Raw genomic sequence first — 19,064 nt, forward strand, 5'->3', positions numbered from 1 at the left:
TAGCAATAAAAAGTACCGTCAAACTGGTGGTAACTGAGTGTACTTTTCCTTCTCTATTTCCCTTCCCCCCTTCCTCTGCAGCAACACTTCTTTTACCTGAGCCAAAATCCCTGTGAAGCCCAGAAATACCGTGGGGTCCACTCATCAAGAGGCTACCACTACGAGGACAGTTAGGGCAAAAGACTGTGATGTGCTGAGTTTGAGACACGTAATGGATCAGCGCGTGCAGGCTGGTGGGCCCTGTTTGGCTCAGACGTGCCCTGATGAACTGGATGCTGGCCCACGAGGGTGTCAGGTGCACACCCAGCCGGATTCAGAGGTCTTCTGTTCACCTGTGTGCTTGTGTCCGACTGCCGTTCGTTGTAACCTTAATGAACTGATTCCTGGTATATGAGGGTATCAGGCTGTCTGTGCTGGGTCAGGCATGTCACGTTGATGTGTGTGTGTGTATGCGTGTGTATTTGACTGATTTGGTGGCTGGAGGAACCCAGGCCCACTGAAACTGAGTCCTGCAAGATAGCTCCACTGCGGGTGAGGACTTGCAGAAGGGAGAGATACAGCTCCATATAGAAACACCAGTAACACAAGCAGTACATTGATAGAATTACCCAGACCCTAGAAACGTGCCCCTAATAAATAAGTGCACTCCAAAGTGATGGGCAAATCTGGTAACAGCAGGCAAAATGAATAGTGCAAGAAAGAGAAACCCCATGTATTTAATACCTTAATTTTATTTCAGTCTGTACAGAAACGGTGAGCTGTCCATGGAGAAATGCATTGAGCAGGAAGAGAAGGAGAGAGAAGGAGAGGGAAGTCCAAAGCACGCTGGACATTAAATCCTACATTTCAGTTCAAAGTCGAGTGGAGCCACAATAGAGCTCTTCCCATCCAAACGGGTCCAGGGAGGTGATCCTCCCTCTCTATGCGATACTGGTCAGGCCGCGGTTGGAGTACTGCGTCCAGTTTTGGGCGCCGCACTTCAAGAGGGATGTGGACAGCACGGAGAGGATCTAGAAGCCACTCGCATGGTCAGGGGCTTGTGGGTAAAGCCCTATGAGGAGGGACTGAGGGACTTGGATCTCTTCAGCCTTTGCCAGAGATGGGATAGTGCTGAGAGGAGATCTTGTGGCTGCCTACAAATTCACTGTGGGGGGAGGGGGCCGGTAGCACGGGATAGAAGGTGCTCTGTTTAGCAGGGCACTCCTCGGAGTAACTAGGAGCAATGACCACAGACTGACGGAGAACAGATTCAGGAATAACTTCTTCACGGTAAGGGTTGCCAGAATCTGAACGCCCGCCCCTTCCTCCCCGCCGCCCCCCGAGCGGGCCCTGCACCGGCGCCCACGAGCCCCGGGGAGAGCCCGCTCGCTACCGGGCCGTGCGCCGCATCGCTGCGGCCGCCACCTCGGCCGTGCCGCGCAGCGGAGGGCGCGTGCTCTGCCATTGGGACCGGCTCCGCGCCCACCCTGCCCGGGATCACTCCACGCGCCGCCCCGCGCAGGCACCTCGGCTCCGTGCGTGCCCCGAGCAGCGCCGTGCACACAGGTCGGCACGCGGCCGGGGCACCCGGGGGGCCGCGTCGTCCTGCCCCCGGGGTGGGGGGGGTGTCCTGACACGTGCTGTAGAACGGGGGGGGGGGGGGTGTGCGGGCTGGGAACCGTGCCCCAGGCCGTGGCGAACTCGGTGTATCGCGGGGCGGGTTGGGGTGAGGGTGAGCCCCGAGCCTGAGGGGAGCTGGGGCCGGCGGGGCGGGAAGCAGTCTGGGCCGACAGGCTCTTTGGGAAACTGAGGCAGGGCCCGGGGGGCGCTCGGGGGACACTGCGGCCGGGGCGCGGGTTGGGGGCTCTCCAGTCCCGCCCGGCAGCAAAGGGTTAACGCGCAAGGACGTGGGAGGAGGGGCCAAGCGTGACGCAACGCTGACGTGCGGTGACGTCCCGTGTGACGCCAGGGGCGGGGGGCCGGTGAGTACGTAAGGGTGAGCGGGAGCGCAGGGCAGCAAAGCAGGCGGGCGTGGCGGCAGGAGGGCGTGGCGGGCGTGCAGCCCCCTGCTCGGCCCAGCTCCCCGCGGAGCCCCCCCAGCTCGCAGCGGGGCACGACCTGCCCGGCCCAGAGACCTGGGGCCCCGTTTGCGGGGCCTGGGCTACGGGGAAGCCGCGGGGCCGCGGGAGGTTTGCAGCCGCCTGCCTGCCTGCCTGCGGGAGCTGCGTGTGCTCTGGCTGGAGCCCCAGCGCCGCAGCAAGGAGCAGGTGCTGGAGCTGGTGGTGCTGGAGCAGTGCCTGCCATCCTGCCCCGGGGATGAGATGCGGGGGCAGCACCGCCCTGGCGGAGGGGTTTATGGGGCTGGGGCACCACGAGACGCTCCGGGAGAAATGGTTTCCCTCTGCTCGTGGGTGCTGCTGTCCCCGTCCCCGTGCGATCGGGGGACGTCCCCCACCCCCCCCCCAGCCCCATCTCACCCACATCCGGCTCCACGGTGACGCGCGGATCTCGTCCCCAGGTCGCGGTGAGGGTGAAGGGCGAGGAGGGGCCCTCCGACGAGATGCAGCCCCCGGGGGCCCTGCAGGACCCTGGTGATCCCCGGCGGGAGCAGCCCAGCACCCGTGGTGCGGACAGGCCTCTGGACCAGCCACCTCCCGGCCCCAGAGACGAGCCCCTGCCCCCCCAGCAACCAGGTGAGACGGAGGATGGTGCCCTCCGCGTGGGTGCGGGGGCCCGAGTCTCTGTGCTGCGAGGCTTGCGTGTCTGCCCTGCCCGCGAGGGAGTCGCTACCTGGCTGGGTTGTCACCAGACTTGCCCGCCACTTTGGGGAGTTCTCCTGGATTAGGGGCACGTTTCTGGGGTCTCTGCAACTCTGTCACTGCGCTGCTTGTGTTACTGGTGTTCCCATACGGAGCCGTATCTCTCCCTTCTGCAAGTCCTCACCTGCAGTGGAGCGGTCTTGCAGGACTGAGTTTCAATGGGGCTGGGCTCCTCCAGCCACCAAATCAGTGAAACACGCCTCCCCTCCACCCCTTCCAGACCCACCTGGGTTGATCAGCATGGACAGGCTGACACCTTCATATACCAGGAATCAGTTCATTAAGGTAACAATGAACTGCAGTCAGACACAAGCACACAGGTGAACAGAAGACCTCTGAATCCGGCTGGGTGTGCACCTGACACCCTCGTGGGCCAGAATCCAGTTCATCAGGGCACGTCTGAGCCAAATGTACACGCTGATCCCATTATGTGTCTGAAACTCAGCACTTCCCAATCTTTTGCCCCAGTTGTCCTAGGAGTGGTACTCTCTTAATGAGGGGACCCCACAGTATTTTTAGGCTTTACAGGGATCTTTGGCTCAGGTAACAGAAGCATTGCTGCAGAAGGGGGAAGTAGAGAAAGAAAAAATCACCCGGTTATCACCAGTTTGACTATAAAAGGTATTTATTGGTAAGGATATGAAATTTATAATGGTGCTAGTAGTAATAGACGCGCAAGGGAAAACAACAGGCCTGTGCGAGTCGGCATCGATCCTATCCGGCTTCAGATCCAGCTGCTTCAGATGCCAGGGATCTGCTCTGGAGCTCTGGACTGCGTTTCTGTCTCAATCCAGGGTGCTGCACGTGGGCAGTAGTAACCAGCAGCACACTTATAAGATGGGAAACTCCCTTCTTGAGAGCACGGAGGCAGAAAGGGATCTCGGAGTCATCATTGACTCCAAGATGAACATGGGCCGACAGCGTGAGGTCACGGTCGCCAGGGCTAACCGGACCCTAACGTGCATCCACAGGCGCATCTCAAGTAGGGCCAAGGAGGTCATCCTCCCCCTCTACGCAACACTGGTCAGGCCACAGCTGGAGTACTGTGTCCAGTTCTGGGCACCCCACTTCAAGAGGGATGAGGCCAAGTTTCAAGAGGATTTATGCAGGGGTTTTGGGGGGAACTGTACCCCAAATTCCTGAAAGCAAAATTCCTGTCACATCTAAGTCACAAGACAGGGGAGTTAAGACTGCAGGGGTGGTAGATCTTACCGAGGCCACAAAGTCTGCCAGGTTTCAGGAAGGTCGGTGCAGGGGATTGGGGGGAACTGTACCCCAAGCAGCGGACAAACAAAACTCGTGCCATGGGTGACCCTGTGCATGTTGGGGCGCAGCGGGGTGACAGCTGCAGGGATGGTGGCCCCTGCTGCACCCACGACACCTGCCAGCTGTGGAGGAGATCGGTTGGGGGCGGTCTGGGGACCTGCACCCTTAGGTGCTGACAGGCAAAGCTCGTGCCATGGGTGCTTGTGGGACTGACTGTGTCTGTTTTGGGGCAGCTGATTGTCTGTATTGATTCTGTCCTCTCCTTAGTCTGGGTTTGTAGGTGCGAACTGCTGGCAATTAACTAGCTACGTTAGCTAGGTCCTGTGTATTGCGCCGGTCCCTGTGTGAATCATGATTGATTGGTAACTGGTAACACAGGAGCTTAGCAGCCAGGCCTGCAGTAGTGCCTCCCACACCCCAAGACACACACAGTCATTCCCACAAACACCCCTGGCACGAGTTTTGTCTGTCAGCAGCTAGGGATGCAGGGCCTCAGACCCCCCTGCACCGATCTCCTCGACAGCCGGCAGGCTTCTTGCCCGCAGCAGGGGCCACCGTCCCTGCAGCACTGGGAAGCCTAACGAGGCCAGCACTTTGACCCGGATGTGCTGCTTTGGACCCCAAAGCGTCCGAAGCTTCTATGGATCCGAACGTCTGTCTGAAGCCTCACACAGCCCTAAAAAACAAAAGAGAAAGCAAGAGCTGTGATCTCCCCCTTCCAAGACACTCGGGCGTTTTGTTGACAGGCAAAGTTGCCAGCACAATCGTTGAAGGTTAAACAGGCAACAGAAAGATGGTGTCAGAGAAATTTCTCTCTCCTGAAGCACACTGTTTTCTGCTTTACAGCTTTCTTATACCCTTAGTCTAGCCTCTTCAAAGCATTCTTTTAATAGTGTAGATCAAGAAGGTCCCAAGCCATAATTGACAGGGAAATCCTGTTATAGAAACAGTTTCCATTTAAATGAATTACTTTTTCAGTGACAGGGGGTTATCTGGTTTGGAACATCTCACAAAACTGATTCACAACCAGGAAGATCATCAAGTTTTAAGGAGTAACCGGACACCTAGGAGCCAGCTTGAAATTATTATGAATATAGAAGTTGTACTGGATTGGTTTCAAAGGTGGCCTAGCTTTGCTTGCACTGTGAAGTCAGCATCGGTGTTGTGTATTTTACCTCTTGTGAACAAGCCTCACCTCAGTATGAATTTAAGATCTTACTGTTGTCTTTGAACAGACTTAAAGGGATTGATTACTTGAAGTGTTCATAAACATTGTGGGGAGGACTTCCACCAGTCATGCCAGGAAAAGTATGACAGCATTTGTGGTCAGGGCTCCACTGGGCTGGACACTGTGATGAACCCTGAACCATTGTTCAAGTGTCACCCGTACCCGCTCTGACTGAGTCTCTTTCCTCCGCATTCCCCAACCCAGCAACCGAGTTTTACTGAATCAAGTTTAAATAGGCCTCCCATAGTGGGACCGGGGAATGTACGGCCCAAGATGCCTATTAAACTTTCCTTCTGCTTAGTTTTGGCTAGATGAGGTGGGAGGGGAGAAAAATTCCTGTGTAAGTCCATCAAGCTGGGTGCCAGGGCTCCCTCAGGAACACAGAGCTGACAGGTAACAGGGTGGGCAGCTTCCGGGCCGAGACCCGGATCTTCCTCCCTGCACGGGTGCAGCCCCTGCACAGAGAGGCTTTACCTTGCTTGGGGCTTGTCGTGCTGCCACAATAACTTCACATCCCAGTAGTCAGTGTTCACTGCCCTTTCTTCATGAGCCCTCTGTGCCCAAGAAGGGGCTGGTGCAGGTGACGGGGAAATTAGATTCCCCAGCAGCCCCTGACTGATGAAGGTACAGCTAACCCAGGCCTGTGTGCTGCTGCAGACTCCCCTGAACTGGGACGTGGGAGCTGTCCGCAGACGAAAGCTGCTCAGGCTGGTGGCCCAGACAAGGCTCGATCCCAGGGGCAGGGAGGGGGCGGTGGGTCTCCACTTTCCAGCAGCATGTGCACCATCCCTCAGTGCAGAAATCTCCCTTCCGCAACATGGTGGTGGGGTCAGTGCTCCACAGATCAGCGGTTCTTGTTCTCCTGGTGCCCCTGCAATCGTTTCACGTGCCCAGGAGCAGACCGACCTTACATTTCCCCTCTCCTGCCCTTAGCATGTGGATCTGATACGGCCCCAGCATCCCTCAAGCTGCTTTCCCCGGGAGCGATGTCCCTCAAGGCTCTGTCGTGGTGCTGCAATCACCTCCCCACGCTGGGATAGTTACTGGGGCTCATCTCCAGCCTCATGCATGTGGAGGTGTGTTAGCAAGAGCTGCGGGATTCTGAGTCTTCCTTCTCCCCCCTCTTCTACACACTGAGGCCTCCGTCTCCTCAGTCCCATGGCAGCAAAGGAGACTCGCAGGGCTTTCCCTGTGCCAGCAGCACCAGGGCTCACGTGTGCCCTCCCTTCCCCTCCCACAGGTGCTGGGACCCTGCAGAGAGCTGAGCAGCAGCCTGCTGAGGAGGGGCCGGTGATCCTGGAGCTGCAGAGGACGTGCGCAGGGAGCCTGGAGGAGAGGAGCTCTCTGACCCCTGAGCCAGGCCAAGTGCAGAAGGGGCAGGGCAGGCCTCCAAAGCAGGAGGAGAGCTCGGAGGTGAGCAGGGCACCCGGTTCACTTGTGGTGGGGAGTACAGGTGGGGCAGAGCGCAAGAGGAGCCTGTGGTGCTGTAAGGAATTTGGGGAGCAGAGAGACCTGAAGAGCATGAAGGCTGCATTGATGGAGGCTGCAAACACCCCAAGCTGCATTAGCTGGAACTCCCTCCCAAGTGCAGATACCAGGGGTGCAGGCTTTTGCAGGCCAGGTTACAGTGCGTGGAGCCGGGGCTCCCTGCCTCTAGAAGTGCTGGCCAGGCTGCCCCAAAGGACCGAGCAAATAGATCGTGATGAGCTGGGCTAAGGTCAGCACATGAGCTCCTGTGTCCACAGCTGCATCCACATCACATGTCTGCTGAAGACTGGGGAGTTGTGTCCCCTTACCTGTCATGGCTAGCATGGGAAGCTAGCAGACTGCAGAGTGCACGACTACACGGCCAGGTGGGTGGCCAACTGGCTTAGGGACCGCACCCAGAGAGTGGTGGTGGATGGTTCCTTCTTGGCCTGGCGGGAGGTGGGCAGTGGGGTGCCACAGGGTTTGGTCCTCAGACTGATATTATTCAATATCTTCATCAGTGATTTGGATGAGGGCACGGAGAGCACACTCTCCAAGTTGGCTGATGATACCAAGTCATGGGGCAAAGCTAGTACACCAGAGGGCTGGGAGCAGATTCAAGCTGAGCTGGATAGGTTGGATCAATGAGCAGAGAGAAATAGGATTCAATTTAATAAAGATAAATGTAAGGTACTCCACCTGGGAAGGAGGAACCCCCAGCACACCTACAGATTGGGGAGTGTCCTTCTCAGCAGCTCAGCGGCAGAGACAGATCTTGGAGTCATAACTGACTCCAAGAGGAACGTGAGCCGGCAGTGTAACGAGGCCATCAACAAGGCCAATCGCACCTTGTCGTGCATTAGCAGGTGCACTAGTAATAGATCAAGGGAGGTGATTCTCCCCCTCTATGTGGCACTGGTCAGGCTGCAGTTGGAGTAGTGTGCCCAGTTTTGGGTGCCGCACTTCAAGAGGGATGCGGGGAATCTGGAGAGTGTCCAGAGGAGACCACTCACGTGTTTAGTGGTGTTCTGATAGACCCTACGGGGGGAGGTTGGGAGAGCTGAATCTCTTCAGCCTGCACAAGAGACGGCTGAGGGGAGATCTTGTGGCCGCCTATAAATTTATTAGGGGAGGTCAATGGGGAATAGGGGAAATGCTGTTTACTAAGGCGCTCCAGGGAGTGACTAGGAACAATGGGTGTAAACTAGTTGAGGGTGGATTTAGGTTAGATATTAGGAAGAAATTTGTCATAGTAAGGGTGGCCAGGATCTGGAGTGGGCTTCTAAGAGAGATGGTGCTATCACCTAGCTTGGAGGTCTTCAAAAGGAGGCTAAATAGTCACCTGGCTGGGGTCATCTGACCTCGGTCCTCTTTCCTGCCAGGGTCAGGGGGTCGGACACAATGATCCATTGTGGTCTCTTCCGACTCTACAATCTATGAATCTATGGCTAAGATTGCAATTCGTGGTAGTACCCAGTGATTGCAGACAGGGCTGTGGGGTCCGGGAGCACCTGGCCAGGAGACACTGATGTTGCAACGCTTGTGCCTGCAGCTCCGGGAGGTGTTTGAGGACGTTGCTGTGTATTTCACGCGGAAGGAGTGGGAGCTGCTGGACGATGAAGACAAGGTGCTTTACCAGGAGCAGATGCTGAAGAATTACCAAGCCCTCGTTTCCCTGGGTAAAGCTCTGGGTCTTGCTTGCCCCCAGAGATATGTGAACTGTGCAGTTTTGTAGACACCTCCCTGTTCCAAGAGTCTCATCCTCATGGACTTTTGGCTGGAGGTTTAAATCCCGTTCAGCCCCACTGGCCTGCCAGTGATCAGGCCTCCCTCACATTTCTGACAGAGATCTCCTCCTTCATTTGCTCTAGCCACATTCACCTGTGCCTTCCCCGTTCTTGTGACTCCTGGTTCTTCCATATGCAGCAGTTTCTTGGCAACATGATCTCCCTTTGCCTTCTCAGCACGTTCACATCATCTCCAGGTCATTGTACACGAATGCACTAAGAGCTGTTCCTGGGGGGAGGATTCTGATTTCCTCCATCTGACCTAGCGAGTCCTCTCCAGACAATCCTTGCGTGCTCCATTCTGTGCTATCTAGGTCCCCTTTCTCCTGTCGTTATGACCTGGCAGAAGTTCATAGAAAGTCTTATCAGCCTCTTCTTCTACAACGGGAAGAGGCATTTCCTTAACTGCTCTTCTAGCGACATGTGTACACGAGATGTAAGCCAGGTTTGTCTGCCAAGGGGTCGCTGGAAGCTCCCATCCACATCCCTTCCTAACATCTTCATCTCCGTAGGTCAGAGATTCTCAAGCTCCCTCTGCCCCTCTCAGAAGTTTTCTTTTGCTCTTCCTAAAATCCCTCTGCTGATCGGATGCCCATCATTGTGACGACAAGAAGTGGGCTAGCTGCAGGACCTAGTGAGAACCAATTTTCATGCCCAGAGGATCTCTAATACACGGGCTTGTACTGGCTCGTGCGCAGGGTTGCGGTACTGAGCTTTTTTTACTAGGTCAGTTTACTTTTGTGCTACTTTCTTTCCCCTGCTTTTCCCCCAGGGGATTTCCTTAAGGAAGTGTGTCTGTGTTTTGTCTAGTTTAGCAAAGATCATTTAGACCATTTCTATATTATGGCCTTTCATGTGCTGTTAAATGTGTCTCTTTCTTCCTTCTTTTGTCCATATCCACAGCTCCCATGAGCTTGGTGTTCAACCCCCCAGTACTTACCAATCTGTGCACTCATCACCCCTCCTGGGGTGATCCTCCCAATGGACAGGATGATTGCTATTCTGCAGCTATAGTTATTATTTCCTGTCCCTGGTGGTGATGAATTAATTATTCTCTCTCCCAGAAAAAATTGTCATTTTCGCCTACGTGTCATGTTTGCTTTTCACTGCCCTAAGTCCTCTCACTAAGCTCATTTTCACTAATTTTCATGGAATTACACTGATTAGATAAATATTATGCATCCATAAGTGTGTCCAATATCTTTTCCTCTTGGTACCTTGAAAAAAATGAAAGCTTTGTTTTTCCTCCCTGGTACATCATGGGTCAATGCATCTCTACACCTGTCCCTGGTGACTCTATCAGTTTAAATACCCATCCTCCCTTGTCCATCAAGCCCCTAGCAGACATCTTGGGTTCCCTGGATGCATTCCCGAATACCGGTTGGATTCTGCATCCCGTACCCAGTCACACATGCTCTGTAACCACTGCCCAAACAGGCTATCGAGGTCCCACACCTGACTTAATCTGCAGCATCCAGCAAGGACGGGTGGATCTTTGGACCTGTGCTGATGAGGACTGTGGTGAAATGTCAAGATGGGAGGACCTGGTGCCAGGTGAGTTGTGGCTGTCCCTCCCCCCTGACTGCTGTCAGTAAGGCTCCATGTCCTGAGTGCCAGCAGGACCTGGGAAGTGCAGGCCTGCCCTGTGCTGCCATTGGTGTGTGCTGGCCTCAGACACAGTATATTATGCTGTAACACAGGGACAGGCAATTATTTAGGCTGGAGGGCTGGGTAAGCAGTTTTGTTGAGTTGTCAAGGGCTGCATGGGTGGCCCCATCCCTTCATTGCCTTCTTGGAACCAGACGTCCTGTCCTAACCTCTGACCTTTGCCACCAGAAGTCCCTCCCCTTGTTCCCAAATTTACCTCTTTTGGGAAGGGGATTAGACATCTTGGAACGGGAAAAAACCAAAAGCCAATTGTATACTAAAAATCAAATATCCATAATAATACCTTTTAATTTTATTTAAAAAATATATTTTTGCCCTGATTTGTGAGTGTCTGTGCTGTGTATCTTTAGGAATGAGTGCATAATAGCTGAGAAAGGAGACTTACTCTTGTATATTTTGGGGAGGGGGGGTTGTGTGTGGAAGACTGTTAGAGGTGCACCCATATATTGGTCTGATATTGGATCAGCACTGATATAAAGAATATTGATGGTATTGGAAATCGGCCTGATGTGGCCAAGAATTTGGCGGATTGATGCCTGTGTGTACGGGATTTGTGTGGGGCTGTGGGGTGCGTGGAGGAGGAGGGGAGGTGTGTGTGTGTGTGGTGTGTGTGCATGTGGAGGTGAATGGGTCTTCCCCCAGAGGCTTGCGGGTGTGAGTGTAGGGGAGGGTGTGGGGTTTATGGGGTGTCTGATTGCGTGGGAGGTGGTGTGGTTGTGGGGTTTGTGTTGAAGGGTTTGAAGGTATGTGGGGTGTGCATGGGAGCCCCTGTCCCCGCCCCTGCCCCGCAACAGCCCAGAGCCTGTATACCTGCGGATTTTTTCCCTGCCACAGCGAACAGTGCACAACCCCAGCATGGCCCACGCCTGCTCCTCCCGTACATGGGAGTTTCAACCGACCTGGGCATGCAGCATGGCTAGGACAGCTCCTTCTCGCTGCCACCGCTGCTGCCCCCAGCTCCACGGTAACAGCGGGGGACACTGCTTGCAGCCCCAACCCCGTGCGCCCTGTGCCAGCTCTGGGCTCACCCCTCCAGGCTGAGCAGCAGGAGCTGGACAGAAACTTGTTCATTGTGGGGAGAAAAACAGTCCCTCCCCTTTGCTGCTGCCAGGCAGTGTTTGGTGCGGCTCCCCGCGCCATGCCGGGTTTCCCTGTGACACGGTCACCACCGAGTCTGGGGTGCCCTGCGACTGCTCTGTGCTGCCACTGCTGCCCTGCCAGGCAGCTTGGAGGTGACGGTGATGTGGTAGAGACTGAGGGCAGCTCGGCACGGGACGCTGTCACTGTTTAGCCAGAAAGGCGAACCTGAAGCTGCTGTGGAGCGCACGAGATCAGGGCTGCATGCACTGGTACCTGCCACTGCACCCCGGCTTGCAGCCAGAAGGAGCATGCCCGGCAGGCAGCAGGATGCAGCACAGCTGGGGAATACCTCAGCCAGGCTGGACCAAGGAACTCTGTGTGCTGACAAAGCCCCTCCGTGGCTTCGATGTGGGCCGCCGGCCGTATTTTGCCCACCCGACTGTAATGTTGTTCCCACGTTGTGAAACTGAAGAAGGTGGAAACAAGCAACTCTTCCCTTCTTCTCCTTCTAATGACACGTTAGGGCACAGTCAGGTTTGCTGTCTTGATGGTTGTCCCAGATCTAATTTCCGTGGGCTGCCGCGATCTCAAGTTGCCATCTTCACTCAGCAAAATAAGCATTCATTCCCCAGCCCAAGGTAGCCATATCTGTGTAACACCCTCTCCCAGGGTATGATGGGATTTGTAGTCCCCCATTGAAATGATCATGGTATACAGAGGGTTTGTGTAGCCATTCCTGTTGGTCAAGAAAGAAGCTGCGGCTGTCCCTGGCTGCTTCTGGTCAAGTTTACCTGGAGCCCAGGAAACGTTTCATCCTGGTCTCAGGCTGCAATTAATGGCTCCGTGGCACGGGTGGGATTCCTAAGATTTCAGGTTGTGTGGGGAAGTGAATTACCCATGGTTTGCATCAGAATTGTCCCCTCCCTGTTCCCTCTCTGGGGCCTTGAGTGTCAAGAAGCCTGAGACTCAGCGCAGAGTCCTGCTTCAGGGTCATGCCGAGGCCTTAGGCCCTTTGCAGATGCCTGTGACATGCAGGTCATCTGGGACCGGTCAGCAGAGGAAAGCTCCATGGGTGCATTCGCTGCACAAGAGCTTTCCCTGGAAGCAGGCAGGAAGCACAGCCCTGCTCCTGTCCCCAGAACAGGGCGCCACAGGTCTACATCCTCCCCTCAACCTCAGCGCATTAGAGCATGAAGCTATTCAGGAACTGCCCCAATGTACGTCCCACATGTGCTTGTCCCAGCAGGGCCTGAAGTGATGGTATGGACAGCAGGGCCGGAAACTCTTGAGGGTCGGGCTCTGAACTGGACTGAGTAGGGAACATTAGCCCAGCACAGGGACCTGGCCCTTCCTCACCCCAGCACTTCAGGTTTTGGCAGGAAGATCTCGTTTTCTTGAGGGAACACAAGTGTCAAGGTCCAGATCTGCTCTGAGGCTTATCCAAGGAGAAGAAATAGCGGTGTTTGCTCTCTGCCAGCAGCTTAGGGACAAATGTGGAGTGTCTCTTCCCCATGCAGGAGGTGCCTGGCTGCTGAGCAGAGCTGAGGAGCAGCCTCCTGTGGAAGAATCTGCAGACATGGAGCCAGCGCAGACTTCCCCAGGGAGTTTGGGTGAGATGGACTCCCTGAGACCTGAGAAGGAGCGATGCTACGAGATTCAGGGGAGGCCCCAGAAGCAGAAGGAGAAGGTGGCCATGAGCCAGGTACCATCTCTAGTTGGGCATGAGGGTGGAGAAGGGCCAGAACCTAGAAAGAGCCCGGGTGCAGGCAAGAAGTTGTGCAGTTGAGAGACCTAAAGAGCCACTGGAAAGATGCCCTGCATGCAAGCGAAGGCAGTGGAGAGGACCTCACAGGGAGGCAGGAGCTCAGTGCCCAGCACAGGGGCAGAGCTCAGCCCCAGCTGAAGGTCAGGAAAACCTTTAAGTGCTCATCACTCCTGGCTCTTCACAAGATAAGGTAGACTGGGGAGAAGTCCCATGTATGCACTAAGTGTGGGAAGAGCTTCACCTGCCTCTGCCCTGGTTGCTCACCGGTAGACCCATTCTGGAGAGAGACCCCACTGCTTCACCAAATTGGGGAAGAGCTTTGTGCTCCCCACAGACCTGGTCAAGCAGCTACATGTGCAGAGGGGGAAGTGTCAGCCACACCTGTGGCACGAGTAGCAAGACCTTAACTGCTTTTTCTCCTTTTCCCAGGACCGGTACATCCCCCGAGGGAGGATCACTCACCACTGCACTAAGTGCCGGAAGAATTTCATCTGCTTGCGAGACCTGTCCCAGCATGCGTGTGTGAGGAAGCACTGCACCAAGCGTGGGAAGAGATTCAGGCAGCTCTCCAACTTGGTGAGGCACTGGTGCATGGAAAAAAAGGAGAAGCCACATCAGTGTTCAGAGTGTGGTAAGACCTTAACTCACTCATCCAGTCTAGCTAGGCATCAGCGTATCCACACAGGGGAGAAACCCCATCAGTGCTCAGAGTGTGGGAAGAGATTGACTTGCTCCTCCAGCCTGACTCAGCACCAGCGTGTCCACAAAGGGGAGAAGCCACATCGGTGCTCACAGTGTGGGAAGAGCTTCACTCTCTTCTCCACCCTGGCTCTGCACCGGTGTATCCACTCAGGGGAGAAGCCACATCAGTGCTTACAGTGTGGGAAGAGCTTCACTCAGGCGCCCCAACTGGCTTGGCACCAGCGTATCCACACAGGGGAGAAGTCACATCAGGGTTCAGAGTGTAGGAAGAGATTCACTCGCTTCTCCAGCCTGACTCAGCACCAGCGTATCCACACAGGGGAGAAGCCACGTCAGTGCTCAGATTCTGGTAAGAGTTTCACTCAGTCCTCCAGCCTGACTCTGAACCGGCGTATTCACAGAGGGGAGAAGCCACATCGGTGCTCACAGTGTGGGAAGAGCTTCACTCTCTTCTCCACCCTGGCTCAGCACCAGCGTATCCACTCAGGGGAGAAGCCACATCAGTGCTCACAGTGTGGGAAGACATTCACTCGGCTGTCCCACCTGGCTCAGCACCAGCGTATCCACTCAGGGGAGAAGCCACATCAGTGCTCGCAGTGTGGGAAGACATTCACTTGGTCGTCCAACCTGGCTAAACACCAGCGTATCCACGCAGGGGAGAAGTCCCATCAGTGCTCAGAGTGTGGGAAGAGCTTCACACTTTCCTCCAGCCTAGCCCGGCACCAGCGTATCCACACAGGGGAGAAGCCATATCAGTGCTCGGAGTGTGGCAAAAGCTTCACTCAGTCCTCCAGCCTGGCTCAGCACCAGCGTATCCACGCAGGGGAGAAGCCATATCAGTGCTCAGAGTGTGGGAAGAGCTTCACTGTCTCCTCCCACCTGGCTCGGCACCAGCGTATCCACACAGGGGAGAAGCCACATCAGTGCTCAGAGTGTGGGAAGAGCTTCACTCGCTCCTCCACCCTGGCCCAGCACCAGCGTATTCACACAGGGGAGAAGCCACATCAGTGCTCAGAGTGTGGGAAGAGCTTCACTCGCTCCTCCACCCTGGCCCAGCACCAGCGTATCCACACAGGGGAGAAGCCATATCAGTGCTCAGACTGTGGGAAGAGCTTCATTCAATCCTCCACCCTGGCTGAACACCAGCGTATCCACACAGGGGAGAAACCCCATCAGTGCTCAGAGTGTGGGAAGAGCTTCACTCAGGCCTCCCACCTGGCTCAGCACCAGCGTATCCACACAGGGGAGAAGCCACATCAGTGCTCGGAGTGTGGGAAGAGCTTCAGTGTCTCCTCCTCTCTGGCTGACCACCAGCGTATCCACACAGGGGAGAAGCCACATCAGTGCTCGGAGTGTGGGAAGAGCTTCACTGTCTCCTCCCACCTGGCTCGGCACCAGCGTATCCACTCAGGGAAGAAGCCCCATCAGTGCTCAAAGTGTGGGAAGAGCTTCACTCAGTCCTCCACCCTGGCTGAACACCAGCGTATCCACACAGGGGAGAAGCCCCATCAGTGCTCAGAGTGTGGGAAGAGCTTCACTCAGGCCTCCCACCTGGCTCAACACCAGCGTATCCACACTGGGGAGAAGCCACATCAGTGCTCGGAGTGTGGGAAGAGCTTCACTGTCTCCTCCTACCTGGCTCGGCACCAGCGTATCCACACAGGGGAGAAGCCACATCAATGCTTGGAGTGTGGGAAGAGCTTCACTGTCTCCTCCTACCTGGCTCGGCACCAGCGTATCCACTCTGGGGAGAAGCCCCATCAGTGCTCAGAGTGTGGGAAGAGCTTCACTGTCTTCTCCACCCTGGCTCTGCACCGGCGTATCCACTCAGGGGAGAAGCCACATCAGTGCTCACAGTGTGGGAAGACATTCACTTGGTCGTCCAACCTGGCTAAACACCAGCGTACCCACACAGGGGAGAACCCACATTAGTGCTCTGAGTGTGGGAAGAGCTTCACTCTCTCCTCCATCCTGGCTACGAACCAGTGTTTCCACAGAAGGGTGAAGCCAACTTCATCACAACTGAAGACCACCAGGTGCCAACTGCACTTTCTGCCCTCCTTCCCTCCATGCCATTCTCTAGAGCAGCTTCCTTTGTAATCAAGCCCAGCAATTTAATACGATCCCCCTGTGGTGGATCTCTACATCCTCTCAAGACCTATGAAATGCGATAATAGAGGTAAAGGAGGTGCAGGCTGTGACATGTCCTGCCCCTTGTGTGGAAGGGCGGGAAAAGAATGAAGGCATCCTCTGGGTAAAATGCATCATGTTGTAATCTCCCTTTGGTAATACTGAGGCTTCCCTCCTTGAGGCTGAACAGGTTCAGGTCCTTCAGTCTCTCCACGTAGGGCCTGTCCTGCTGCCCTCTCACCAAGCGGGTGGCCCTCCTCTGATCCCTCTCCAGGCTGGCCACATCTCTTTTGAAGTGCGGCTCCCAGTACTGGACACAGTACTCCAAATGCAGCCTGACCAAAGTCGCATAGAGTTTGAGCATCAGCTCTCTGGACCGGCTTGAGATGCACCTTTGGATGCATGACAAGGTGTGGCTGGCCTTGCTGGCTGTGGTCTGGCATTGGCGGCTCATGTTCATCTTGGAGTCAATAATGATTCCAAGATCCCTTTCCGCCTCTGTGCTTTCAAGGGGAGAACTCCCCAGTCTTTATGTATGCTGTGGATTCTTTCTCCCCAGGTGCAGCACCCTGCATTTGTCTGCGTTGAACCCCGGCCTATTCTCATCTGCCCACTTTTGTAGTCTGTCTGAATCTAGATGCAGCCTCTCTCTCCCTTCAAGTGTGTCCACCTTGCCCCACATCTTAGTGTCATCAGCAAACTTGGACAGCGTGCTTTCCACCCGCTCGTCCAAGTCGCAGATGAAGCTCTAGCATATCCACACAGCCTCTCTCTCCCTTTCAGTGTGTCCACCTCGCCCCACAACTTAGTGTCCCACACCCTCATCCAAGTCGCGGATGAAGATGTGAAATAGTGCGGGCCCGAGGACCAAGCCCTGGGGGACCCCACTGCTCACATCTCGCCAGGGTGAGGACAACCCATCCACCACTACTCTGGGTGCGCCCCATCAGCCAATATTTTACCCATCCTACTGTGCAGGCAGTGATGCCACAGTCACTTAATTCATTGATGAGGATGGGGTGAGAGACAGTGTCAAAGGCCTTTTTAAGGTGTAGAAAGACTATGTCCACAGCGACACCATCATCCAAGGATTTAGTTACTTGGTCGTAAAAGGCAATCAGGTTGGTCTGGCAGGAACTGCCTTTGGTGAAGCCATACTGATTGCCCCCAAGCATGATCTCCCCTGCAGGCCTTCCACAGATGTGCTTCTTGATGATCCCCTCCTAGAGCTTCCCAAGCACCGAGGTGAGGTTTACAGCCCTATAGTTACTCGGGTCCTCCTTCCTCCCCTTCTTGAAAATTGGGACCACATTAGCCAGGTTCCAATCCCCCGGCACCTGGCCAGATGACCACGAATGCTCATCCAGCCAGGCCAAAGGGACCCCTGCCAGCTACCTCAACACCCTTTGGGTGGAGGGCATGTGGACCTGCAGATTTAAAAATGTCTAGCCCTTCCAGAAGATCCCTAACTACGTCTGCACTGACTGAAGGCTTGATAGAGCTATCCCCAAGGTTGTCCCTACCTCTGGTAGGTGGGATAACCCGGTCCCTGTTCAAGAAAACAGAGGCAAAGAAACTGTTAAAAATATCAGCTTTCTCTTCCGGTGTGGCCACCAGATTACCATTTGCATCTCGCAGGGGCCCTACATTGCCTGGTGCCCTCTTCTTGCTCCCAATGTACTTGAAAAAAGACTTTTTGTTGTCCTTAATCCTGGATGCTCGCCTGAGCTCCATCTCTACCTTGGCCTTCCTAACAGCCCTCCTGCACCCCCGGGCTGAGGAGAAGTACTCCTCCTTGGTGACAGTTCCTCCCTTCCACTGGTTGTATGCCCCGCATTTAGTCCTCAGGCATTGCTGAATTCCCCTGCTGAGCCAAGGGGGTTTCTGAGCGCTCTTACCCCCTTGCTTCTCTCAGGGACTGTTATCCTTTGGGCCTGGAGGATCTTCCCCTTAAGGTACGCCCATCCCTCATGGGCTCCCATCTCGTCTCCCTTTTAGGCCCTTAATGGCTCCCCCACTAGTCTCCTAAGCTCATTGAAGTTGTTTTCTCATTTAGTCTGGAGAAAAGAATACTGAGGGAGGCTTGAATAGCAGCGTTCAACTCCCTGCAGGAGGGTTCAAAAGAGGATGGAGCTGGGCTGTTCTCAGTGGTGGCAGAACCCAGAAGAAGGACCAACAGGCTCAAGTGGGAGCAAGGGAAGTTTAGGTTGAATATTTGAAGTATTTTCTTACTAGAAGGGTAGTAAAATACTGGGCTAGTGTACCCAGAAAGGTAAGTGGTGGAAGCTTTATCCTTGGAAGTATTCAAAATCTGTCTAGACAAAGTTTTGTCTGGGATGATCTAGTTGGAAATGGCCCCTCTTTGAGCAGGGGTTTGGACTAGATGACCTCCTGAGGTACCTTCCAACCCTCATTTTCTATGGCTCTTTATAGCAGAGCTTTCCAAACTTTTCATGTTGGTGACACACTTTTTAGGCATGCATCATTTCGCGACACAGTAATTCAGTTCTGGGGGAGGGGAGAAGGGAAGCAGACGCGAGTAAGGGAGCTCCGCGGTGCCCTTCCGCAAAATTTTCTGCATTTCGCGCGACACACCTACAGACTGCCACCGACACACTAATGTGTCGCGGAACACAGTTTGGAAAGCTCTGCTTTATAGGAATGCCTGTTCTATACATTTGGGTGTATTGGTTATAGCCCTGTTGGTCTTCCCTAGCATATATTTGCATTTTCATAGACCTGCATTTTGCATATTGTCTTAAGTTTCTATTCCACTCAGGAGAGCCCACAAACACCAGCATAATCATCCTGACTGAAGAAGGGTGTTTGTGCCCAAAAGCTCGTACAGAACTATTATTCCAATGATTTAGTTGATCTAATAAAAGATCTCAAGTTTACCCCAAGAACCTTGTCTGTGTTGCATACATCGTCATCACTTGTTGGATGGGCTGTACTATACTTTGTGATCATTGAGCTCTCACCTGCATTTCATTCTTAAACCTGCTAGCTGAATGAGGCTACATGGAGGTTTGTGAGTCATTTTGGTGGGACCAGCTCTTCAACATTCTCTTGGTGCCCAGAAGGACTCTGGGGGTTACTAGGTGTCCCCTGGGCCCTCAGGCTTCGTGCTGTTTGTGGAAGGGGCCTGGAGGGCACTGGCCCCATTTTGTTGC

The 19,064-nt window shown here is 54.6% G+C and overlaps 1 protein-coding gene across 1 annotated transcript; it reads left to right on the top strand.

The window, feature by feature from the left end:
* The first annotated feature begins 1,997 nt into the window (after window positions 1-1,997).
* On the top strand, window positions 1,998-18,797 carry LOC102560419 (zinc finger protein 420-like). The gene is made up of 7 exons (XM_059721187.1): window positions 1,998-2,246; window positions 2,498-2,672; window positions 6,533-6,705; window positions 8,312-8,438; window positions 9,984-10,100; window positions 12,812-12,996; window positions 13,489-18,797. The coding sequence occupies exons 2-7, from the start codon at window positions 2,540-2,542 to the stop codon at window positions 15,691-15,693; spliced, it is 2,940 nt and encodes a 979-aa protein (XP_059577170.1). The 5' UTR covers window positions 1,998-2,246; window positions 2,498-2,539; the 3' UTR covers window positions 15,694-18,797.
* Window positions 18,798-19,064: the final 267 nt, after the last annotated feature.

Source organism: Alligator mississippiensis, chromosome 2 (assembly GCF_030867095.1).
Source record: "Alligator mississippiensis isolate rAllMis1 chromosome 2, rAllMis1, whole genome shotgun sequence".
Lineage (NCBI taxonomy): Eukaryota > Metazoa > Chordata > Crocodylia > Alligatoridae > Alligator > Alligator mississippiensis.